This window comes from Triplophysa rosa, linkage group LG15 (assembly GCF_024868665.1).
Source record: "Triplophysa rosa linkage group LG15, Trosa_1v2, whole genome shotgun sequence".
NCBI lineage: Eukaryota > Metazoa > Chordata > Actinopteri > Cypriniformes > Nemacheilidae > Triplophysa > Triplophysa rosa.
This window is the reverse complement of record NC_079904.1, coordinates 3,198,596-3,218,777: the sequence shown is the minus strand read 5'-3', so window position 1 is coordinate 3,218,777 and position 20,182 is coordinate 3,198,596. Positions and strand designations below refer to the sequence as shown.

Here is a 20,182-nt window from a genome sequence, read left to right as displayed (position 1 = left end):
TAAATTAATTTTAAAAAGCTGATATAGTATTTTTGAACAAGATGTGAACGTATATCAAACTATTTAGTATGGCATTGTACAGTGCCATCTAGTGTTCAAAAGTATTCACTTTCTCTATTAATTGGGCATTTGTTTTTCTTAAACAACCTTATGCTTTCTATATGCTATAGAAACATATGTTTCATTATATCCTACAATAAATTAAGTAAATAATTAAATAAGTAGTAAAGCGAAGATACAATCATAAGTTTAATGCATTGCGATGTAACGGTAACGATTACAGTATTTCGTAACAAGCTTTTATGCGTGTGCAAGGGAGTTGTAGTGTATTTGTTACGGCTTTTTTTAAACAAGCGCACGTTCCACTACAGTCTTTAACTCCAAATCCCATGATGCCTTGCGTGAGCGTTCTCAACGCCTACGCTTAATAAACCGTATGACGGTAATCCTCCGCTGCCATAAGGGATACACGGCGAAAGAAGAGAGCAAATAAGTGAAATACAGACAACAGTGTACATTTACCCCATTTAACTCTTGAAAAAATGGACAATTCCGGAAAGGAAAAGGAGGCGATTCAACTTATGGCGGAAGCCGATAAGAAAGTGAAGTCGTCCGGCTCCTTTTTAGGAGGAATGTTTGGGTAAGATTATAGATGGTGCCTTATTTATCTGAACAATGCTTACTGTTTTACACAATCAAACCACTAAACAGTCATATTGCCTAACTTTGATTTTACGTTTAATAGACAAGGTTTTAGAAGCATAATAAATGCAACGGAGCACTTGTGTTGTCTCTGGATCAGGACCCTGTGGCAGGCCTCTTTGCGCATTACAGCCTAAACCACGAATAAATATCTTTTAAAAAATCGTATGCATCGATTCGTTTGGTAAAATGTCTTCTTTCTCGTTAATATTATGGTTAAAATTGCATTCACTTGCCTAATGGTATTTGGATCAGTAGTGTTTGGGTTTGGCGCATTGGTGGCGCAGGAGCGCTGCGGTATTGATCAGCTTGTGGTTTAAATCTTATTTCATGCCACTATGGTTAAGTCCTTAATTACAATACATGTATATTCTGTTTTAAATGTTATGAGCATGTCAGTTCTTTATTGCAAGAAGCAGTTCGATGGAAATCACCTGACATGCATTAAATCCATAGGGCCACTTTTAATTGCAATGTAACACTTCAAACTTTATTGACAAACATTTTTCATTATTCTTGAATTATACATTTTTAGTTTGTACTATTTTCAGTCAATCTAAATCAGACCTATCTTGTTAAAAATTCAGGATTGAATTCATTGATTGATTAAAGAAACATGAAACACTGAACCAGTTAAATAAACACGCAGGATTTAATTAGGCAGTATAACCAGCCAAAATACTGTATGTCAACTTTGTCCAAATATTATAATTTACAGTATTATTAAGGTATTGAAACGCTAGCATTATGTATACAACACTTGGAATTTTAAATGAGAGGATGGCATAAAAACTAACTGGATGTTCTCGCATCTTTCAGAGGGAATCAGAAAGTGGAAGAGGCGTGTGAGATGTATGCCAGAGCGGCCAACATGTTCAAAATGGCTAAAAACTGGAGTGGTATGTGTTTGAAAAGGACTTTGAGTAATGTTTCACTTTTATTTATAAGAACTTTGGTAGTATTGATGGGGTAGTATTGCAGTTTTGGTAGTCCTGAAGCTTCTTACTTGGTTTTAAATTGCATCCCTGGATAGTAAAAGAGCTTTGTGGTGTTGTTAGGCTTGTTATACGGCTTATTAAATATTGATGTATGTACTGAAAAGATCTTTGTTTTTTTTATGTAGCTTCAGGAAATGCTTTCTGTCAGGCGGCCAGACTTCACATGCAACTCCAAAATAAACACGACTCGGCCACCAGCTACGTCGATGCAGGGAATGCGTTCAAAAAAGCCGATCCACAAGGTGAGGCAACCTGCTATATTGTATCTCTTGATTATTATGATTGTAGGCTCGATTAAATTATTCATTGAATTGATCTTATTATAAGCCAGTTGTTTCTGAACTGACACAGAAGATATAAAGAGGGCAGTAAGGATTTAGCCCGTGGTATACTTCTTTTATGTGTACGTGAGCGTATGCGTGCAGACGAACTCACAGCCTTGCAAAGTATACTTCCTTTGAATCATACGCGTACGCGCAGGTTTTGACGCATGCGCATTACAACACATTGCCATGCCTCTGTGGGCCTATAGGGGTCAGGTTTTCTTCTACCACCTCGAATCGATTTTTAATAGCCTAACACCAAATACAGTTTTAAAAATTTTAGAAAAATTCAACTATAAAAACCTAATAAAATATAGACACAAAAACATCTCGCAATGGAAGCGACAAACAAACTGCCTTGAATCGATGCGCCCAGGACATGGTTGCCACCTGGTGGTTAAACTAATTACTGCAAGAAATGCAGAAACGCCGTCCCTTGCCTACGCCACGCGTAAAAAAGGAACTATACTTCGATGCTTTGTGTGGCATAATAATACTGCATCGCACCTTTTATTGTGTTGGTTTTGCTGAGGTCAGTAAGCTAGATTATATCGAAAAGAGATATTACAAATGATGCATTGACCACTTAAAATTTGTTGCAAAATCAAAAAAGAATGCATCTAAATATACATTTTGAAGCAGTGCTGGTGTTTTGGTGGGTCGCCTCGCCACTCAAAGATTCCTTTACAGCTAATACAATGCATACAAACTGAAATAAAAATGCAGTTACAATATACTGCATTTGGTCATGGTTATGATAGTAGACTTATCAACTGAAAAGAAAAGGCTTTTTTGTTTCTTCGATCATGTCGTTAAATATCAATAAACAAAACTAGGCCAAGCAAAAATAATCAAAATACAAGCTAGGTTTGATTTAAAGGACATTTGGGTTCATGTTTGCACAATAAAAAGCTCTGGTTGGGTTGCCATAGATGTCTGGTTTGAAACCTGGGTTCTCCAACGGTAGCTCGTTACTTATTACTTATTACAAGACCAAAAAAATATTTCCCAAACATGACTGTAAACGTGCAGATCTTTATGTCAGAAAGTGCATGTTTATATGTTGTAAGTAGTTTCTGACCGTCACGTGTCTAACTCTCTCCCTCCTCTTCTCTTTAATGCTTGCGATTAGAGGCTATCAAGTGCTTAAACGCAGCCATTGATATTTACACAGATATGGTAAGATGTTATTACAGCAGTTTTTTTTCTGTACTGTGTCATCTGGGACAAACAGCAGAAACGCTCACCAGGCTGTTTTAACTGAATGTCCAGAAACCTTCTTTGTACTGAAATAAGACACTGAACTTATGCTCCATCTCTACAATTTGGAGGAAATCTTCATGAAAGTTGGCCAAAATCTGTTTTTAAAGCCACCGTAGTCTGTCAGACTCGCTGCTCTGTGTTATACATACTGAAGGAAGTACCTAATGTTCTTTTATTCTGTCTTCAGGGAAGATTTACCATCGCTGCCAAGCATCATATCACAATCGCGGAGGTGTACGAGTCTGAGCTCGTGGATATCGAGAAGGTATAATACAGCACCGCACAATATACAATTATAAACTATTGTCGGTTGTACTGTACGTGGAAACGCACTCTTGTTAGACGGAATATAATTTAGTCACTTAAATAATTTTGTCGTCTAAAGGCGATTGCGCATTACGAACAAGCTGCCGACTATTACAAAGGAGAAGAATCGAACAGGTGAGCCTCCTCCGAAGCTAAGCTATTAATGTTCTCCCGTTGTATTTTTTTATAGTGTTTAACCTTTTTGCTTCATGTACAGCTCTGCAAACAAGTGTCTTCTGAAGGTGGCGTCATACAGCGCTCAGTTAGAACAGTACCCGAAGGCCATAGAGATTTATGAGCAGGTATGCCATCTGTTGATCTCCCGCACGCTTTAGAACGCTTGCCTAAGCAAAGGTCCCTGAGTCACTGTGGAATTTACGTATGTGTCCGTAAACAGGTTGGAACCAACACCATGGACAATCCCCTGCTGAAATACAGCGCCAAAGAATACTTCTTCAAAGCTTCCTTGTGTCACTTTATCGTCGATGAGCTAAACGCAAAGGTCAGTCGATGACGGACTCATCTGGATGTTAAGTTTCGGAGGAGGCGGTGGATGACACTTTCTGTTCTTTCTGTTGTAGCTCGCTATCGGAAAGTATGAAGAGATGTTTCCGGCCTACTCCGATTCAAGAGAGTGCAAACTTCTGAAGGTTTGTGACTTGAAAATCGTGTTCTGTATAAGGTCAATTTTGACCCATATATTGAGTCTGACAAAATTGTGTACCAAAAAAATCTAAATTTGTGAAAGGCTACAGTAAAGTGTGGTTTGGAATAGCGTTCTTTGCTTTTCTAAGCACACCGTTGTCACCTGGCAGACAAACAAATAAGCCCAAAAATGTTGGATGCATTTAAAAAGAGTTTTGTCCTCACAGAAACTTCTAGAGGCCTATGAGGAACAGAATGCAGAGGCTTTCACAGAAGCAGTAAGTCTTTTATCATTAGAAAAATCGATTTAATGCTTGCGTGGTTTCGTCATATACTTCAGTGGTTTACGCGCATCTTAGGTGAAGGAGTTTGACTCGATCTCACGCTTGGACCAGTGGCTCACCACCATGCTCTTACGGATCAAGAAAACCATTCAGGGCGACGAGGGCGACCTGAAATAATCCGCGCAGCGGGGTCATCGCCCACCGCATGGCACCCTTCTCCCCCTCCCATTTCAGTTTTGTGCAACGGCCAAGTCCAGGTTTCCCAATACAGTATGTCAAAATGTATTGCTGCGAACATTTCTAGAGATTATATAAGCCTGCATTGATATTGAGTTATATAATACAGCGCATATCAGAATTTAGCACTCCAGTTCAAAGACTCGGCCTCCGAACCCCGAAACCTTAAAGGGGGAAGTTTATAGATGCAATGGGGATTCGAGATAGTCCTGCATTTCTTTTATAACAATCATAGGATTGCAACATGCAAGAGATGCATGAAATGTACAGATAATTGAGTCAGGAGATTTGTCTATTATTATTATTTATAGAAATATAAATTTTATTTGTTATTTTTGTTAGCCTGAAATGAAGCAGTTTTCGACTACAGAATGTTGAACGTTATCTTTGGTGTTCAGTTCCCCGATAAAATTCATTGAAGGAGAATTTAAATTCCTATAGAATTGTAACTTCTTAATCGTAAATATTTTTTTCAAATCGATTCTGTGAAATGTTACTTTAGGATGTTATTTATATTTTTAATAATCAATATATATTGTTAGCGGTTTCAAATTTAATTTCAAATGTTTAATCCATCGTTTCATTTGCACTGAAATGGAGGCATTTGTGAAATCCATATATAACCTTTAATCCCACGCTCTGTATGTGTATAGTGTTGTGAATGCATATCTCATACCCTTCACTCCTGTGGTCTTTAGCGGCGCATGTCATTCTGTGTTTAAAGTGTTGTGTGATCGTCCGTGTTTTATCATATTCTAGAATTTTTAAGAAGCCATTGAGACTTACCAAACAATGTACTTTACCACAGAGCACCTGCTGTCTTTGCTGAATGTCTGTGAGAATGTACAGAATAAAAACGACTATTGAAACAACTGCACGACTGATGTATTTTAAAGCCGGTTATCTTTCTGATAATGGTTTGTTCTTGGCTAACAAAAGTAGCTGGGAAACAACTTGCAACGCTGTGGCACTGAGCACCAGTATCTACATCAGTTGTGTTACATATGAAATATTTAGGGGATAGTTTACCCCAAAATAAACACCCGGTCTTCATTTAATTTATACAGGTTTGGAACAACTTGAAGTGAGTAAATGATGACAGAATTTTCATTTCTGGTCGAGCTAGCCCTTTAACCCTCCTATGTGTCCATTTTAGCAATGTATTTAATGTGTGGGGTTACGTTCACCCCACAAATGTTTAGATGTATGATAAATAACTCAAATTTGAGTTCTTTTGCATTGAGTTTTAGAAACCACAAGAAGCTGTTGATTCTCGTAGATGCTACAAATTCTTTAAAAAAAAAAAATTAAAAAAACTCATGCAAGCTCAATTTCCAGAATGCATGTAAAAAGAATGAAAATAACTGCAAATATTTATAGACATTTTATATAAATATATTTACAGGCTGAGTATTTAAGACTCAAAGTTTAAAAATACAATCGGGATATTTTTTGTTTTAGGAAAGTTCCAAACATTACAGGAGGGTTTCCCTTTCATGTGCAAGAAGCAATTGAGAATCGGATGAATTCAACACTTTTATTATTAACTGTAATTAAGGAAAGTTCTCATTGCGCAATTTCATTATACAACAGAATACTAAAAAAGGGGATTTACATACTGTGTTACAGAAAAGATTTAGTGTTGATCTAAAACACAATTACTGTAAACAGCAGTTTTAAAAACAAAGGGAAGGAAGAAAAAACCTTCGAAATAAAAGGAGAAAAGCTGTATATGATATACATCAACACAGAAACTAAACCAGTCAAATATAATCAACATAACTTATTGTAGGCATCTAACCTTATGACATGATCCCTTTAAGCTTTCTTCACACCTTTCTCGTCGATAATACAATTCAATCATGATCTACAAGTACAGAAAACGAAAGACACACCACAGACATGTGACCCAAACTACTCTGCACTTTCTCCTGTTGAGATTTCCATACTGTTTGAACCGTCAGCAGTGTCTTCAGTGCCATCCTGTTGACCGTCTGAAGCGTTCGCTTCCTCCATCGCCACAGCATGCACTGTTATACATTCATCAGAAGCAGCCAGAATGCTCTCTACGGTTCCCTCTTCTGCTGTAGTCGTGGACACCATGGGAGCCAAGATGGCGTCAGAACCCTGCCCGGGGACTGAAGCGGATATCGATGGAGACACTGTGATGGAATGTGCCACGGAGATGGGAATGTTGAACGGGACGGTCACTGGTATGCTGACCGCCGAGGCGTCCAGGGAGATGACGCTGGTACCGTCCGCAGTGACTATGGGCTGTAGCTGCGTGCCCACTGGCACTTCGGTCTGGATGACCGTGAGGCCTCCCAGTGCGGTGTGACTGAGCAGCGCGATGGCACCAGCCCCGGCCCAGTCTCCTGAAATGTTCACGGACTGTCCGGACACAGTGACCAGCTCTTGGGGTTTTTCAGTGTCGCTCTGGGGTTCAAGAACGGTCGGCGTCTTCTCCTTCTTTTGAGAGGAACCTTTTGCTTTCTTCACTCTGTCTTCAACATTTCCCTTCAAAACAACCAGGAAGTTCTTCCACGGAGTTTGTTTGTCATGGGTCTGCGTAATAAAAGTTCAAATCAAGTTATTAGATTACACAATTTTGACGGGCATTGTGTGTATTCAGTATACGATTTGAACCCATAACCTCTTTATAATATTCCTATTGGTGTCATCCCTTACTAGACACATCATGATTTATTGTTATTATGCAATAACTAGAAATACCCTGCATGTGGGTGTTTTATAGACACTTAAAGCAGAGCCTGAATCTTTACCATTGTGTGCCGGCGTACGGTGGATTTGTCTGTAAATGTTCTTCCACACATGTTGCACATGTACGGCTTCTCCCCCGTGTGGATTCTTTGGTGTCTCTGAAGGGCATTGAGTTGAGTAAACTGCTTATCACAGTCCTTACAATGATATGGCCTTTCACCTGGACAGAGAGGAGATTAGTCAGATTCAATGTCAAATGGGCAATGCCTTGAGTGCACACGACCTTCAGGCTCATCAATTCATATTATGATTATTTACAAATCTAAATGTTGTCTATACATGTTTTGCATTTATAAACAATACAGTATATACATTAATACAATATACACATAAACATAAGTTGAGTTTCACCACATGATTACCGTGGCCCAAAGAATTCATGATAACAATATTACGACCAACAGATATTAAATGTTTTTTGAAAATGAATGAATAATGCAACCAGTCAAATTCATTTGCATTTTTTAGGCCAGTCAAATTCATTTTTTATTTAGTTCATTTAGTGGTTTCCCTTTTTTCGGCCGATGAATTTTACCAGTGTAAGAAGATTTGCAACCATTTTGGCTCTTAAAGTGATAGTTCACCCAAAAATAATTTACTCGCCATCTTGTAAGTTTCTTCCCTTCGCAGAACACAAAATGTGATATTTTAAAGAATGTTGTTACCTAGCACCCATTCTCTTGCATTGGTTTTGTGTCCATACAATAGAAGTGAATGGGTACCAGCGCTGTTTGGCTACCAACTTTCCTCAAAATATCTTCTTTTGTGTTCTGCAGGTTTGAAATGACAAGGCGGTGAGAATTTTTGGGTGAACCATCAACTTAAGGCAAAAATGTAAACAGGTATTGAATTATGAACAATATTATAGGTGTAGATGTTAATATAAATCAAATATCAATCTCACTGTTATTCTCAGTACCGGTATAATGCGGCGGCAAACCTTACGCATTATAATAAGTAAAAGGCATTTGGGGGGGGTTAGTATACCTGTGTGTGTCTTCATATGCTGGTGGAGTGAGTTCCTCTGAGCAAACGCTCGTTCGCAGGTTTCACACTTATAGGGTCTGAACCCGGAATGAATTCTGTTGTGATGTTTCAGGTATTCTTTGGAAGCGAAGCTCTTGCCACAAATCTCGCACATGAACGGCTTTTCACCTAGAGGGAAAGCGATAAGAGTTAAAGGGATAGTTCACTCCAAAATATAAATTTTGTCATCATCTATTCAATCTCATGTGCATATTTTCCTCTGTGGAACACAAAAGAAGATACTTTGAGAAATGTGTCCATACACAATAGGGGCTAACATTCTTCCAAATATCTTCTTTTGTGTTCCGCAGAAGAAAGTCATATAGGTTTGGAATGATGAAGAATTTTCATTTTTGGGTGAACTATCCATTTAACATCATCTGTGAGTGAACTATCCACCCATTCACCTGTGTGGCATCTCCTATGATAGACCAGCATGTGGTTCTGGGTAAATCGGGCATCACAGAGGTCACAGGCGAAAGGTTTCTCTCCGGTATGGATCCTGAAATAATAAAAAAGAAGTCATTTTCTGTATTCACATGTTCATACAGGTTACAAGCATAGCTATAAAGTTACTATCAGGGCAGGCAAATCAAAAAAATGCTCTGGCGTTGACTACTACCTCTGATGTGTCTTGAGGGCTGAACTCTGAGCGAAACAAGTTCCACATTCATCACATTTGTAGGGTTTGTGCCCCGAGTGGGTCCTCTCGTGCAAAGTGAGTGCCGTTTTGGAGCTCAGAGATTTGCCGCAGATGTGGCAGAAGTGCCTGTCTGTGCCGCCCTCGTGCACCTGTCGTCTGTGTCGGGTCACGTCCTTCTTGCGCTTGAAGGTCTTGCTGCAGACGTCACACGGGAAGAGCCTCTCGTCGTTGTGAACGTGCTGCTGGTGGATCTTCAGATTGCAACGGTTGCGAAACGTCTGCTGGCAGATGTCGCAGCGGAGCGCGATGTCCATCTGAACCCCGTGGTTGACATTCAGGTGTTTCAAGTAGCTCTTCTCGTAGTAGAACGACCGGCTGCATTTTTCACACCTGTACTTTGTGCTTCCCTTTTTGGTTTCCTTCTCTTCCTCGTCTTCCTCGTCCATTTCCTCAGTAGGCAGGAAGTCGGATTCTTGAGGGTCTTCCTCGGGGGCAGAATGTGGCGTCTCGGTTCCGCTGTCATCACAAGCCTCTTTTTCGCCTGCCGTTTCTCCGCTCACGTCCTGTGACTCCACCTCAGGATCTTGAGATGTTTGTTCTTCTTCCGCTGTGTCCGATTCGTCCGTTTGTGTCTTTGATGCTCTTAAGGGGCAGTCCACGGACACTCTACGGCCGGCTATCCTTCTGCTTCTCCTGCCCTGCATGTCCTGATCCATCTCCTTTACATTTTCCATTTTCTCTGGCATTTTTAATGGCTTTTTTCTCTTCACAGCTCGCTTCAAACGTTCCTTTTTCGCCTTTACCTGATCACTGGAGGTGTTTAAATCCACGCCGTCTTTTTTCAGAGACTCCTCTGAAACAGCACTAGGAATTTGTGCATCGTTCTCCGAAGGTTCAGAGCCACAAGCATCCACTAGATCTTGGCAGTCCAACAGTTTAGCCATTTGTAAAATGACGCTGATGTAACCTCTTTCGACCTCTACTTTCCCAGAATACACATATTCCAGGAATTTAGCAAATGCATCTGGTGTAATGTCGCACAAAAATATTTTTGGAACTTGGTTTCCGGATAAGAGGCGTGATTTGAAGTAACCGCTGGATGCAGCAAGGACCACCTGATGGGCTTCGAATTCCTCTAGCTCTCCTTGACAGTCTGCCTGCACAGTGATGTCACACAGGGTTCCCATGGCCCTCAGTGTCCACATGGCATTGAGGAGATTTCTATGATGACAGTTGGACTGGAGTTGAACCAATCCATCACACATTTTTCCTGGTATCTGTGAGCAAGATACGACAAAGATTGTTGGCATTTTTGCATCATTTATCAGTTGTGTCTGTCCAAACTGAACAGCAGATTTATTGCATCTTTATTGAATCACAAATTGCACAAAATAGCCCCAATGTGAAACGGAGGTTTTTCGTATCATACTGAAGTTTTTTTTTGCAGTAACACCCAGATACCTAGTTTAAAAAAAGTAATTAAAAGGATCATCAACCAGATTTTGAGTTTATTTTTAATGAGTTTATTATTTTGTCTGATACATGAAACTAGTATAGCTATATAACATTGCACTAAATATGAATTTGTTTTTGACACTTAAATGAAACACGATTTTCTGCTTGAAGATGTATATTTTGTATTAATGGCTTATAATATAAAGTGAGTATAAATTCTCTTCAAACTTTAATGAGTCATTTCTTTAAAAAAACGCCATGAAGCCTTTTAACCAAAGATGTCAAGCCAGTCATTTGACGTATTAAACTTTAGCCTGCAGGCCTTGGTAAAAATAACAACATTCTTTACAGTTCTTTCAAACATATTATCTGTCCATAATCCAAATTCTTTATAACTGTCGATTCTAACTAACGGGTTTGCTGAGCACAAAAACTAACAAGAAAAATACTTGCATAAAAATAAGGAAGGCTAAAGACGGTTAGCATCATTAGCCTATCTTCAAATAGCACATACGCGTTATAATTTCACTTATGGTCTGTTTTTAATATATTTCTACGATCTCTTTCATATCCATCTGTGACATGCAGTGAATGGAGGGTTTGCACAGCCTGCTGAAGATTTCTTACCGTAAGGCCAGTAAAACGGCAGCCCTGTACAAATCCACAGGCACAACAAGAGCGTTTTCCCGTAACCCAGTGCAGACCGGAGCGCAAAGCATCACGGGAAATGTAGTTCTGTAGACGTCAGCATGGATTCCTCGTTCACACATCATTTTTTCTTCTCATTGTATGAACTAAAAATACGTGTAATAGGAACGCAAATTATATCAAAACTATTATCATTGTTTGTCATTAACTGGACTAAACTGTTTTTAGTCATTTAACTCAACGGTCAAGTGACCTTGCGTGACCTGTTTTTTTAAAGCATTATATTCTTTCTTATAGTCTGGAGAAGCATTTAAGTTTTTTTTTATTTTGGCCTACTTTGTACATAGTGTGGGCAATAAATGACTTACATTTACATGTGAAAACACCCTGACTATTTTTTATTTTGTATCAAAGTTAAATTTTTATAAAACTCTTATCGTTATTTTATAAATAATATATTATATCATTTATATTAAATGTACATTTTTATGTTAGGATTCTGGGTGCACCTTCCAATTTTGAAAAGTTTCCATAACTGGAGCATGTTTTTTACATTTTCACCTAAATTCTGTGGCTTCAGGTGTAGGGCTGACTGCAATGTGTTATACATACTACAATACATTTTTTTTAAAGATTATAAAGGTTGATCATATTTATAAACTCAAGATATATAATAATCTACTTAATCGCATACAGTCTGAATACTTAAAAGGCTGAACCCAACCATGACGTAAAACCATGTCAGTGCCTAAACTCTAAACACAACACCCGCTCTGTTCCTGTGACTTGTGACCTTGTGGTAAAGATGATGTTGCTCCTAAAATACTTCGAGTTCACAAGTAAATTTTGTTGCTATTTTTGTCTGTAAATGTATACACATCTGCAGCTGCAGCCTCCATTGGATGAAAACTGTTTGTGAAAGAGTTCAGTCAGCAATTCTTTCCCCCCAAAGGCCTGTGCATAACCAGACCTCAATGTATAGCTGCAGGTGTATTACAGTTCCTACTATAATCAAATCAAATACAAATGCACTCACAGAGATAAAGATAAACAATGTAAAGCTTCAATTTAGAGTTTAGGATATTATAAATAGATGTGACTACAATTGTGTACAAAAAAATCACAAGTAGAAAAGGTGACCCCATATTAGATCAGATTTATAAACACAGTATTATGATTTGTTTTCATTATTTATAATACTTATATTCGAGCCCTTTGCTATTAAACAAGTAAAGTCACTAAAAATGGGCTCTACGAGTCACACTTTCCACTAGTCCACGTGATGTCGCTGTTGCTTGCATTATATTTGCTTTCGTAAAGATCGTACACTGGACCAGAGTTTTGCACACTTTCATTTGATCCTGTGCTTATTCTGACATCACCACCAACTATTCATAGATCTGGACGAAGCTTACAAATCAGACACTGAAAACTAAACACACACTTCAACATGGAACTACAATAGCAACAGTGATGTGGATTACCTCTTTAGTAACCGTAGGCTATGCAAACACATCAAGTTTAAACCGTCTAAAAGTGTCATTTAGGTTCCTAAAAATGCTCCATATTTGTTATCAATGATCTGAAACCGGTCTCTTTAATGATTCATTCAGGTCATGTTCCATCATGCAAATAAGGTGCAAGTTTAGATGTTACGCCCGATTCACATATACTCCGTGTGCAGTGCGTATGCGGTGCGTATTTTTTCACGTGCCCATGTTAACGGATTAGATCATTCACACAGCACGCGGATGCGGTGAGGTCTGTCCGTTGCAGATGCGGTGAGGTACGTCAGTGCATCGATCGTTTACGTCTATTTTTTTTGCTGTACAGCAAGGACTGTTTTAAAGTGATAGCACACGTATCATGCTCAAAATGAACACGAATTGACACAGAAATGTAGTAATTTCACCATAAATGCATATAAAAGTTTACTACCATTTTTTATTTATGTTAATTGTTTAATTAAGCAATAAAAGCCGATTAAAATACAGTGTTTATATTGCGTGAGGAAGGTGCTTGATGCAGATAGTGACAAGCAGGTGGTACAGAAAGTACAAGACGGCAGCGCGATGGATGACCACACAGCTAATTATTGAGGTAGAGAAATACAAAGTGATTTATGACCCCCCAGGACTGTTTTTATAAAGACATGAATGCTAAAGAAAAGGCATGGGAGGCAGTTTCATCGGCCACTGGAATGGATGGTAAATTATTTTGAAACTCTTTTAATAGGCTATAGGCTAATTTTAACACATCAAGTGTTTTGAAGTACCATCCTAACATCAAAACTACAGCTAAAATATCATTTAAATAGTACGTCCTGAAAAGGTTTATAATTGTATTTCTGTGTTGTCCTACACTTAATTCAAAGTCACGTTATTTAATCTGGATACACCATGGAAGTTTACGGTGGATGCTGTTATATATATCTATCAACCACTCGCACTAAACAAAAACAGAGAATCACAATGATGAAAATAGTGTTTCATTATCTCTTTTTAAAAACTTTAGAATAATCATATATCCGAAATATCCATTGTAGCGCGCTACAAACGTAGTATGTGTGGAACAGTGTTGGGCAAGTTACTCTGAAAAGGTAATTAATTACTAGTTACTAATTACATACTCAATAGTGTAATTAGATTACTGTACAAATTACTCACTCCAAAAAGTATTTAATTACTTATTACTAATTACTTTCTATATCCTACATCAACCTTGATTAGTTAAGTGATTGAAGGATAGACATGAAACGGCTTATTTAATTAATTCAAAGAAATAATATAAAACTACACAAAGTATCATTATTAACTGGCAAATGTATAACAAAATGTGATAATTACACATTAAAGCACAGATTTTAAAGTTAGACTCTGAATTTTAATGCAAATTCCACTATTGCACACACATATATTACACAAAGTATTTAGTTTAATTACATCGTAAGTAACTGTAATTAAATTACTGAAAAATAAGAGTAATCCCTTACTTTACTTTTTGAAGGGAAAAGTAATTAAATTACAGTAGCTAATTGCTTGGTAACTAGTTACACCCAACACTGGAGTGGAAGCACAATGGCAGATGACGGATCTGTACTGTATACATGTTGCTCGACACACCGCATACTCACTGCACACGGAGTATGTGTGAATCGGGCTTAGAGCTCATGGTTCTGTGCCGCGTGCATGTTATTCCTCCAGGATTCACCAGGGGGTTTACGTGGCTGCCAAGCGCTCTCTTTATTGACATAGGAAATCCATATGCCTCGCATTTCCCTTAATGAGTTCTGCAAGTACGCTGCTCCTTTCAGTGACTCATGCCTCACTCGTGTAGACCGGAGACTGTGGTTTTCCATTTACCTCTGGAGCTGAGCCACGGTGTCTGCGCTGCTGTAACCCGGCACGCTTTCAAAACCAGACAGCTACAGAGAGGCCTCCCTCTCCTCCAGCGCAAAACAATGAAGCCCCATCTGCACCAGTGCATTATGGTACAGCTCGTCTAGAAACCGTGTTGAAGAAAGAAACTGTGAAAAGGAATTTTAAGGTCAATTGGTCACGCTTTAAATGAGTTCAATAGTGCTGTTAATCCCAGAATGAGTTTGAGAGAGGAAGTGGTGTTGTAGCTAACACTTATGACATTGAGTAGTTTGCTTTTCTCAGAGAGGAAAGGATGTAAAGTCTTAATGGACATAGAGAGGAGACCGGGGCTAGTTGTCACAAGTCACAAGGGCATTGAGTCACAATTCATAAATGCTGTTGTGTAGCAGTGATTTATTTCTGAAAACCTTTAATTCTGTCTTTCAATCTGAAATTTTAATAGTAAATAGTTTGATAAAATAGTAGCTTGGTAAACAAGTAAACATATAAATTCTGAATGGCACAGTTGTCATAACTAAAGTGGATTTAACTGAAAGGTTGATCTGTGTTTTTAAGAAAAGGTTCACTTTCTTAATGTCAAGTCTGAGAGGGTTGTAACATTTAAGTTGTTTTTATCGTACATTTTTTAAATTCATTCTTATTTTGTGGATTTAATGAACTATTAAAATGTTACAGGTGATATAATAGTGCATTGCAAAAATGCCCAAAGACATTTCCAAATTTTATGATGGGTGAAAGAAAACCAAACAAACCATCTTTGAAAATATCTTCCGTATTCGTAAGCGGTTTTTAGTAAATGCCGCAACAACCAAAACAACCAGTTTGTGTTTATATGCTCTGTTTATGAGCTGAATGTCAGAGCTCTGCTCCAATATTCCTGGATTGGGGAATTTTGTCCTCAAATGACCCAGCACTGAGCTCAATCCTCTTTTGCTGGGAAGCAATAGCATGTTGGACCGTAGTGACTTTTTAATACAGAAGAACCACCCAAATCACTGCCTACAGTAGTTTCAGATTCGACCACATTGTTAATAGTCTTCCAGTCAATCCTGAGTCCAAGCCAATGTTCCTCTGTGGTTGATATTTCTTCCATCTCATTTCAAAATAAATGTTATCACGGACAATACTTTACTTGAAACCCAAGACGCGGCGCACAAGATGACCGGCTATTGTTCTCCGGATGCTATGTGAGCGTGTAATGATGATGAGAGGATGGGGTAACTTAATCCTCTGAAGAGTTTAAACTCTTTCACTTCCTGAGCATATTTCTGTCAAGATGAATTTACATGCATATGGCACTTTTACTGTTAACTCGGAATGTCTTTAAATGCAAGTCTGTGGAAATTTTCCACCCATTTTTATTGTCCAGCACTAAAAATGACACATTAAAACAGAAAGCGGCCACAAAGAACTGATCTATGCAAAACAACATTGTTTTTTAAGACATGGTTCTTGTGATACAAAAAATAAAAATACTTTCAAGTAATGTTATAAATGAAGAGTTTGTTTCCAAAATGAGATAACTAAAAATAATTAAATCATGTTTTTTTATTGTACATTCCAATTATTATCAAACAAACTGCAGTTGGTTTGTTTTGACTTAAGCAATTATAACTCAGAAAATACAGCTAACTAACACAATAAAACACAATGAAAACATGATAGCATAAGAAAAAACATGACATTTCAAACATCTCATTTTGGAATCAAACTCTTCAAATTCTGAAGCAATAAATGGATTCCAAACAACCAAATGCTGGTTGTCAATTTTACTCTGTTATGGGCAAAATTAGAAAGGGATGTTTGTCTGAGAGTGATTTTAGACAGAGTGTGTAGAAAAGTGCTATGAAGGATATTGTTCATGCAATATATTATCAGTTCAAATTCTTAATGAATTTTCTTATACTTCCTATTTTAACTTGTATATAAACAGACTCCAAAATTAACACTCCGCACATGCCAAATACACTGCCTACAAGAACATATAGTCAATACATATAAAAACAAAGTTCCTAACACCAAAAGAGCAATGTGGAAATTGTAGCGGCATCTAGTGGTGAGATTGCGAAATACAACCGACAGCTCACCCCACCCCTTCCTTTCCAAGCACTACTAGGCTCTCACAGGACAAAAAGGTTGTTGCATTTTCGCTTCTTTGCCGAAGGACATAACGTATTTATGAAACGCGCTCTAAATAGCATTTTCTCCGTTCAGGGGCACTGTAGAAACAACATGTGCTGTGTCCCAATCCGCATACTATCTGTGCTAAATAGTATTCGAAAGTTGAATTAGTATGTCCAAAATCGTAGTATGTTGAAAATAGTAGACCAAAGATTCCCGGATGGTCTACTACTTCCGGGAGATATTCGAAGTGCCGAATGATGCACACTCTAACAGCTGATATTACCCAAATGTATATACTTTTCCATAACAAAAACAGTACATACTTTTAGTTCATAGTATAAGTAGGCGAACTGGTAGTCGCAGCAAAGGTGAATTTCATGTAAGGGGACCTGCGGTGTATGTAGATAGAAATAGCTCATTCTAAGGTATTAAAAACATAACGCTTCATTATGTAAGGTCTTTATACACCTCTGAACACATAGTAATGTGTATTATTGTATTTCTGTCAATAGATGCTCCAAAAAATTACACACTGGACCTTTAAGCCACTATTACATTTTGAGGGCCAAAAGTATGATGCTTCTTATCTTAACATCAGGGATAAACTTATATTTTAACACAAAAATTATGCTTAATATAGTTTCACAGCAGGTTCGTCCATTGTGGCAAAAGACTGAGTGGACTGTGTGTAAGTTTGTTATCAATGCTGTAATAATTGTTTCCAAAGTCACTCAGCCCTTTTTGTGTAGTTAATATCAATTGGCCATGCATGTTTACTTCACCGTTTGATGCATTATAAAGAGCCTAAGTGAGTAACTTTCAATCATAAAGTTGCCAAATGTTGTCTGTAGCAAAGCAAAAATTGAGTTTAAGATGCTTTGCAAGGACATAGACTACATTATGGAAATTGTGCCATGTACGCATGTTTGTGATCGCTCTATGGATTTTTCGTGTGCATGGTCAGGTTTAACTCAATCATACAGTACGTTTCAAATATAACGAAAAGTAACCAAATGACATTCACTACATAAACATGCATATTGGTCAGTTTTGGCCATTAGCGAGGTGGCCACTTGCTTGTAAATTATTTTCTTTGTTCAAAGTTGACCTAGATGAATATGTGGAAACTAAAGCTATGAAAACTGTATCTCTGTATTCATCCTTTGTGTCTTCTTAAAATGTATTACCTTATTTTTTTGTTAACCCTGGCAAGTCTGTATGTTTTTATTTTTTATTTTTTTATTTTATTATTATTTTTATTGTACTCAATTACAAGTGTAATACTTGAAAATGAATAATAATTAAAAATGTAGCCGTGTTGATGAAGTAGAGGGGTATGAAATTAACAAAATCTAATTTGCATTTCCCTACCATATTTGGAAATTTCAGAGGTGCACAGCTCTATTTTCTGAGACCGTTGTCGTATTAAAAAGATACTGAAATATAAAACTCTTGCGTCAAAAAAACTCCTGCGTTTATAGTACATACATGTTTTAATAACATTAAACCATTAAACGTGTTTATTAACATTAAAACGTTGCAGAAATTATTTTCGAGTTAAAGTGGGAAATATCCCAAATCCGAGTTGTCTCGAACGCGGCGTCATAGGTTTAGGAGTGGAGGCGGGATTAACAGATAAAGACCAATCAGATAGCAGCCTTCCAAGAGTGACCTAATCGGAAGAGAGGAGCCAAAATCTCACGAGGAGTCGAATTTCGGTGAAATCAGAACTTGCGAATCAAATTAGTTTGAATCGATTCTTCTCTTTTGATTCTTTTAATAGAAACGTTTTACCAAACGCTCTGAATCGTTTCGCGATTCCGTCTGAATCGTTTACAGCTCACTCGCGCAATGAATCATTTGGCGCGTTTTAACACTCCGTAAAATATCAATTCGAATGCGATAGTTAAGGACACAGAGAACCAAATCAGAGGTTTGCTGATGTAATATTTTCCTAAAACTCGTGTCTTTTGAATTAAGCTTGTGAATAAAGTGCAGGTAAATAAAACAAGAGTAACAGTACACGAAGACATGATGTGAAAATTTGTAGATTTTTTGACAGTGCAACAGTGTATACATACTGGTGCTTGTTAATTGATGTTTTCCAGGGCCGGGTGATTTTAATGACCATGTGTTTGTACATGTTCTCTGTGTTTTAATTTGCAGAGACGCTCCTCAACACATTCCTGAATCTCCCTGCGTTCCAGTGTTTATGTTCATGATATTGCATCACCCCTCTCACGATAACATGCTGCCCGCCCCTGTGCTTGTCATATGTGGGACGTCTTTCTCTCTATATATCTTTTTCTATCTCTCTGAAGTCATGCACATACAAAAACACACTCTTTCATTTTGCTTGTTGCCGCAGGAATTTCATGCCTGATTAGCAAAGGGAGGCTGCGCAGATATGGCAAGCCGTTTTGTCATTTAACCCTTGATGTTTACTAGTATCTATTTTTAGGCTACCAGTGCTTATTGTTTAGTTACTAGTAACTATTCCATTAGATACTAGTACTTATTCATTAGACACTAGTACCTAAAAATTAGATACTAGTGCTTATTTATTAGATACTAGTACTTATTCATTAGATACTAGTACTTAATCATTACATACTAGTACTTATTCATTAGATACTAGTACCTAAAATTAGATACTAGTGCTTATTTATTAGATACTAGTACTTATTCATTAGATACTAGTACTTAATAATTAGATACTAGTACTTATTCATTAGATACTAGTACTTATTCAATAGATACTAGTACTTATTAGATACTAGTACTTATTCATTAGATACTAGTATTTAATCATTAGATACTAGTACTTATTAAATAGATACTAGTCCTTATTTATTTGATACTAGTACTTATTACATTAGTGACTAGTAATTATTCCATTGTTACTAGTAACACATTTCAGATTTTTGCCATTTACTTCTATGGAGATCTGTTATTTAGATATCAACTATTCAGTTCTGACTAGTGTGTCTTCCTATAGTCACTAGTACCTACTTATTAGGTACTAGCATTTATTCATAAGGTACTGATACTTATTTATTGGGTACTAGTACTTATTTTCAAGATACTAGAGCCTGCCAAACAGATACCAATGCTTATTTTTTAGATACTAGCACTTATTCATTGGATACTAGTACCTATTTATGAGAAACGTATACGTGTTTATCAGCTACTAGTACTTATTAGATTTATACTAGTAGCTATTCACAAGACACTAGTACTTTTTTCAATAGTGACTAGTAAGATATTTTATTTTACTAGTAAGATTTGCGATTGAACTCTACAATGGCCATTCTGACTAGTCATTACATATGACAGGTAAAAAAACAATTGTGACCAGTAAGATAAG

General features: G+C 37.4%; 2 protein-coding genes across 2 annotated transcripts; one reads left to right on the top strand and one right to left on the bottom strand.

Annotated features, from left to right (window-relative positions):
- Window positions 1-425: 425 nt before the first annotated feature.
- Window positions 426-5,630, top strand: napbb (N-ethylmaleimide-sensitive factor attachment protein, beta b). The gene is made up of 11 exons (XM_057352412.1): window positions 426-640; window positions 1,522-1,601; window positions 1,826-1,942; window positions 3,156-3,202; window positions 3,474-3,551; window positions 3,672-3,727; window positions 3,810-3,894; window positions 3,990-4,094; window positions 4,174-4,242; window positions 4,465-4,515; window positions 4,597-5,630. The coding sequence occupies exons 1-11, from the start codon at window positions 543-545 to the stop codon at window positions 4,696-4,698; spliced, it is 888 nt and encodes a 295-aa protein (XP_057208395.1). The 5' UTR covers window positions 426-542; the 3' UTR covers window positions 4,699-5,630.
- A 544-nt stretch (window positions 5,631-6,174) lies between these two features.
- gzf1 (GDNF-inducible zinc finger protein 1) lies at window positions 6,175-11,371 on the bottom strand. Its single transcript, XM_057352408.1, has 6 exons — window positions 11,291-11,371; window positions 9,188-10,485; window positions 8,973-9,067; window positions 8,527-8,694; window positions 7,542-7,699; window positions 6,175-7,323 (listed from the first exon to the last, which is right to left on the bottom strand). Exons 2-6 carry the CDS (start codon window positions 10,471-10,473, stop codon window positions 6,673-6,675), a joined length of 2,358 nt encoding a protein of 785 aa, XP_057208391.1. The 5' UTR covers window positions 10,474-10,485; window positions 11,291-11,371; the 3' UTR covers window positions 6,175-6,672.
- Window positions 11,372-20,182: the final 8,811 nt, after the last annotated feature.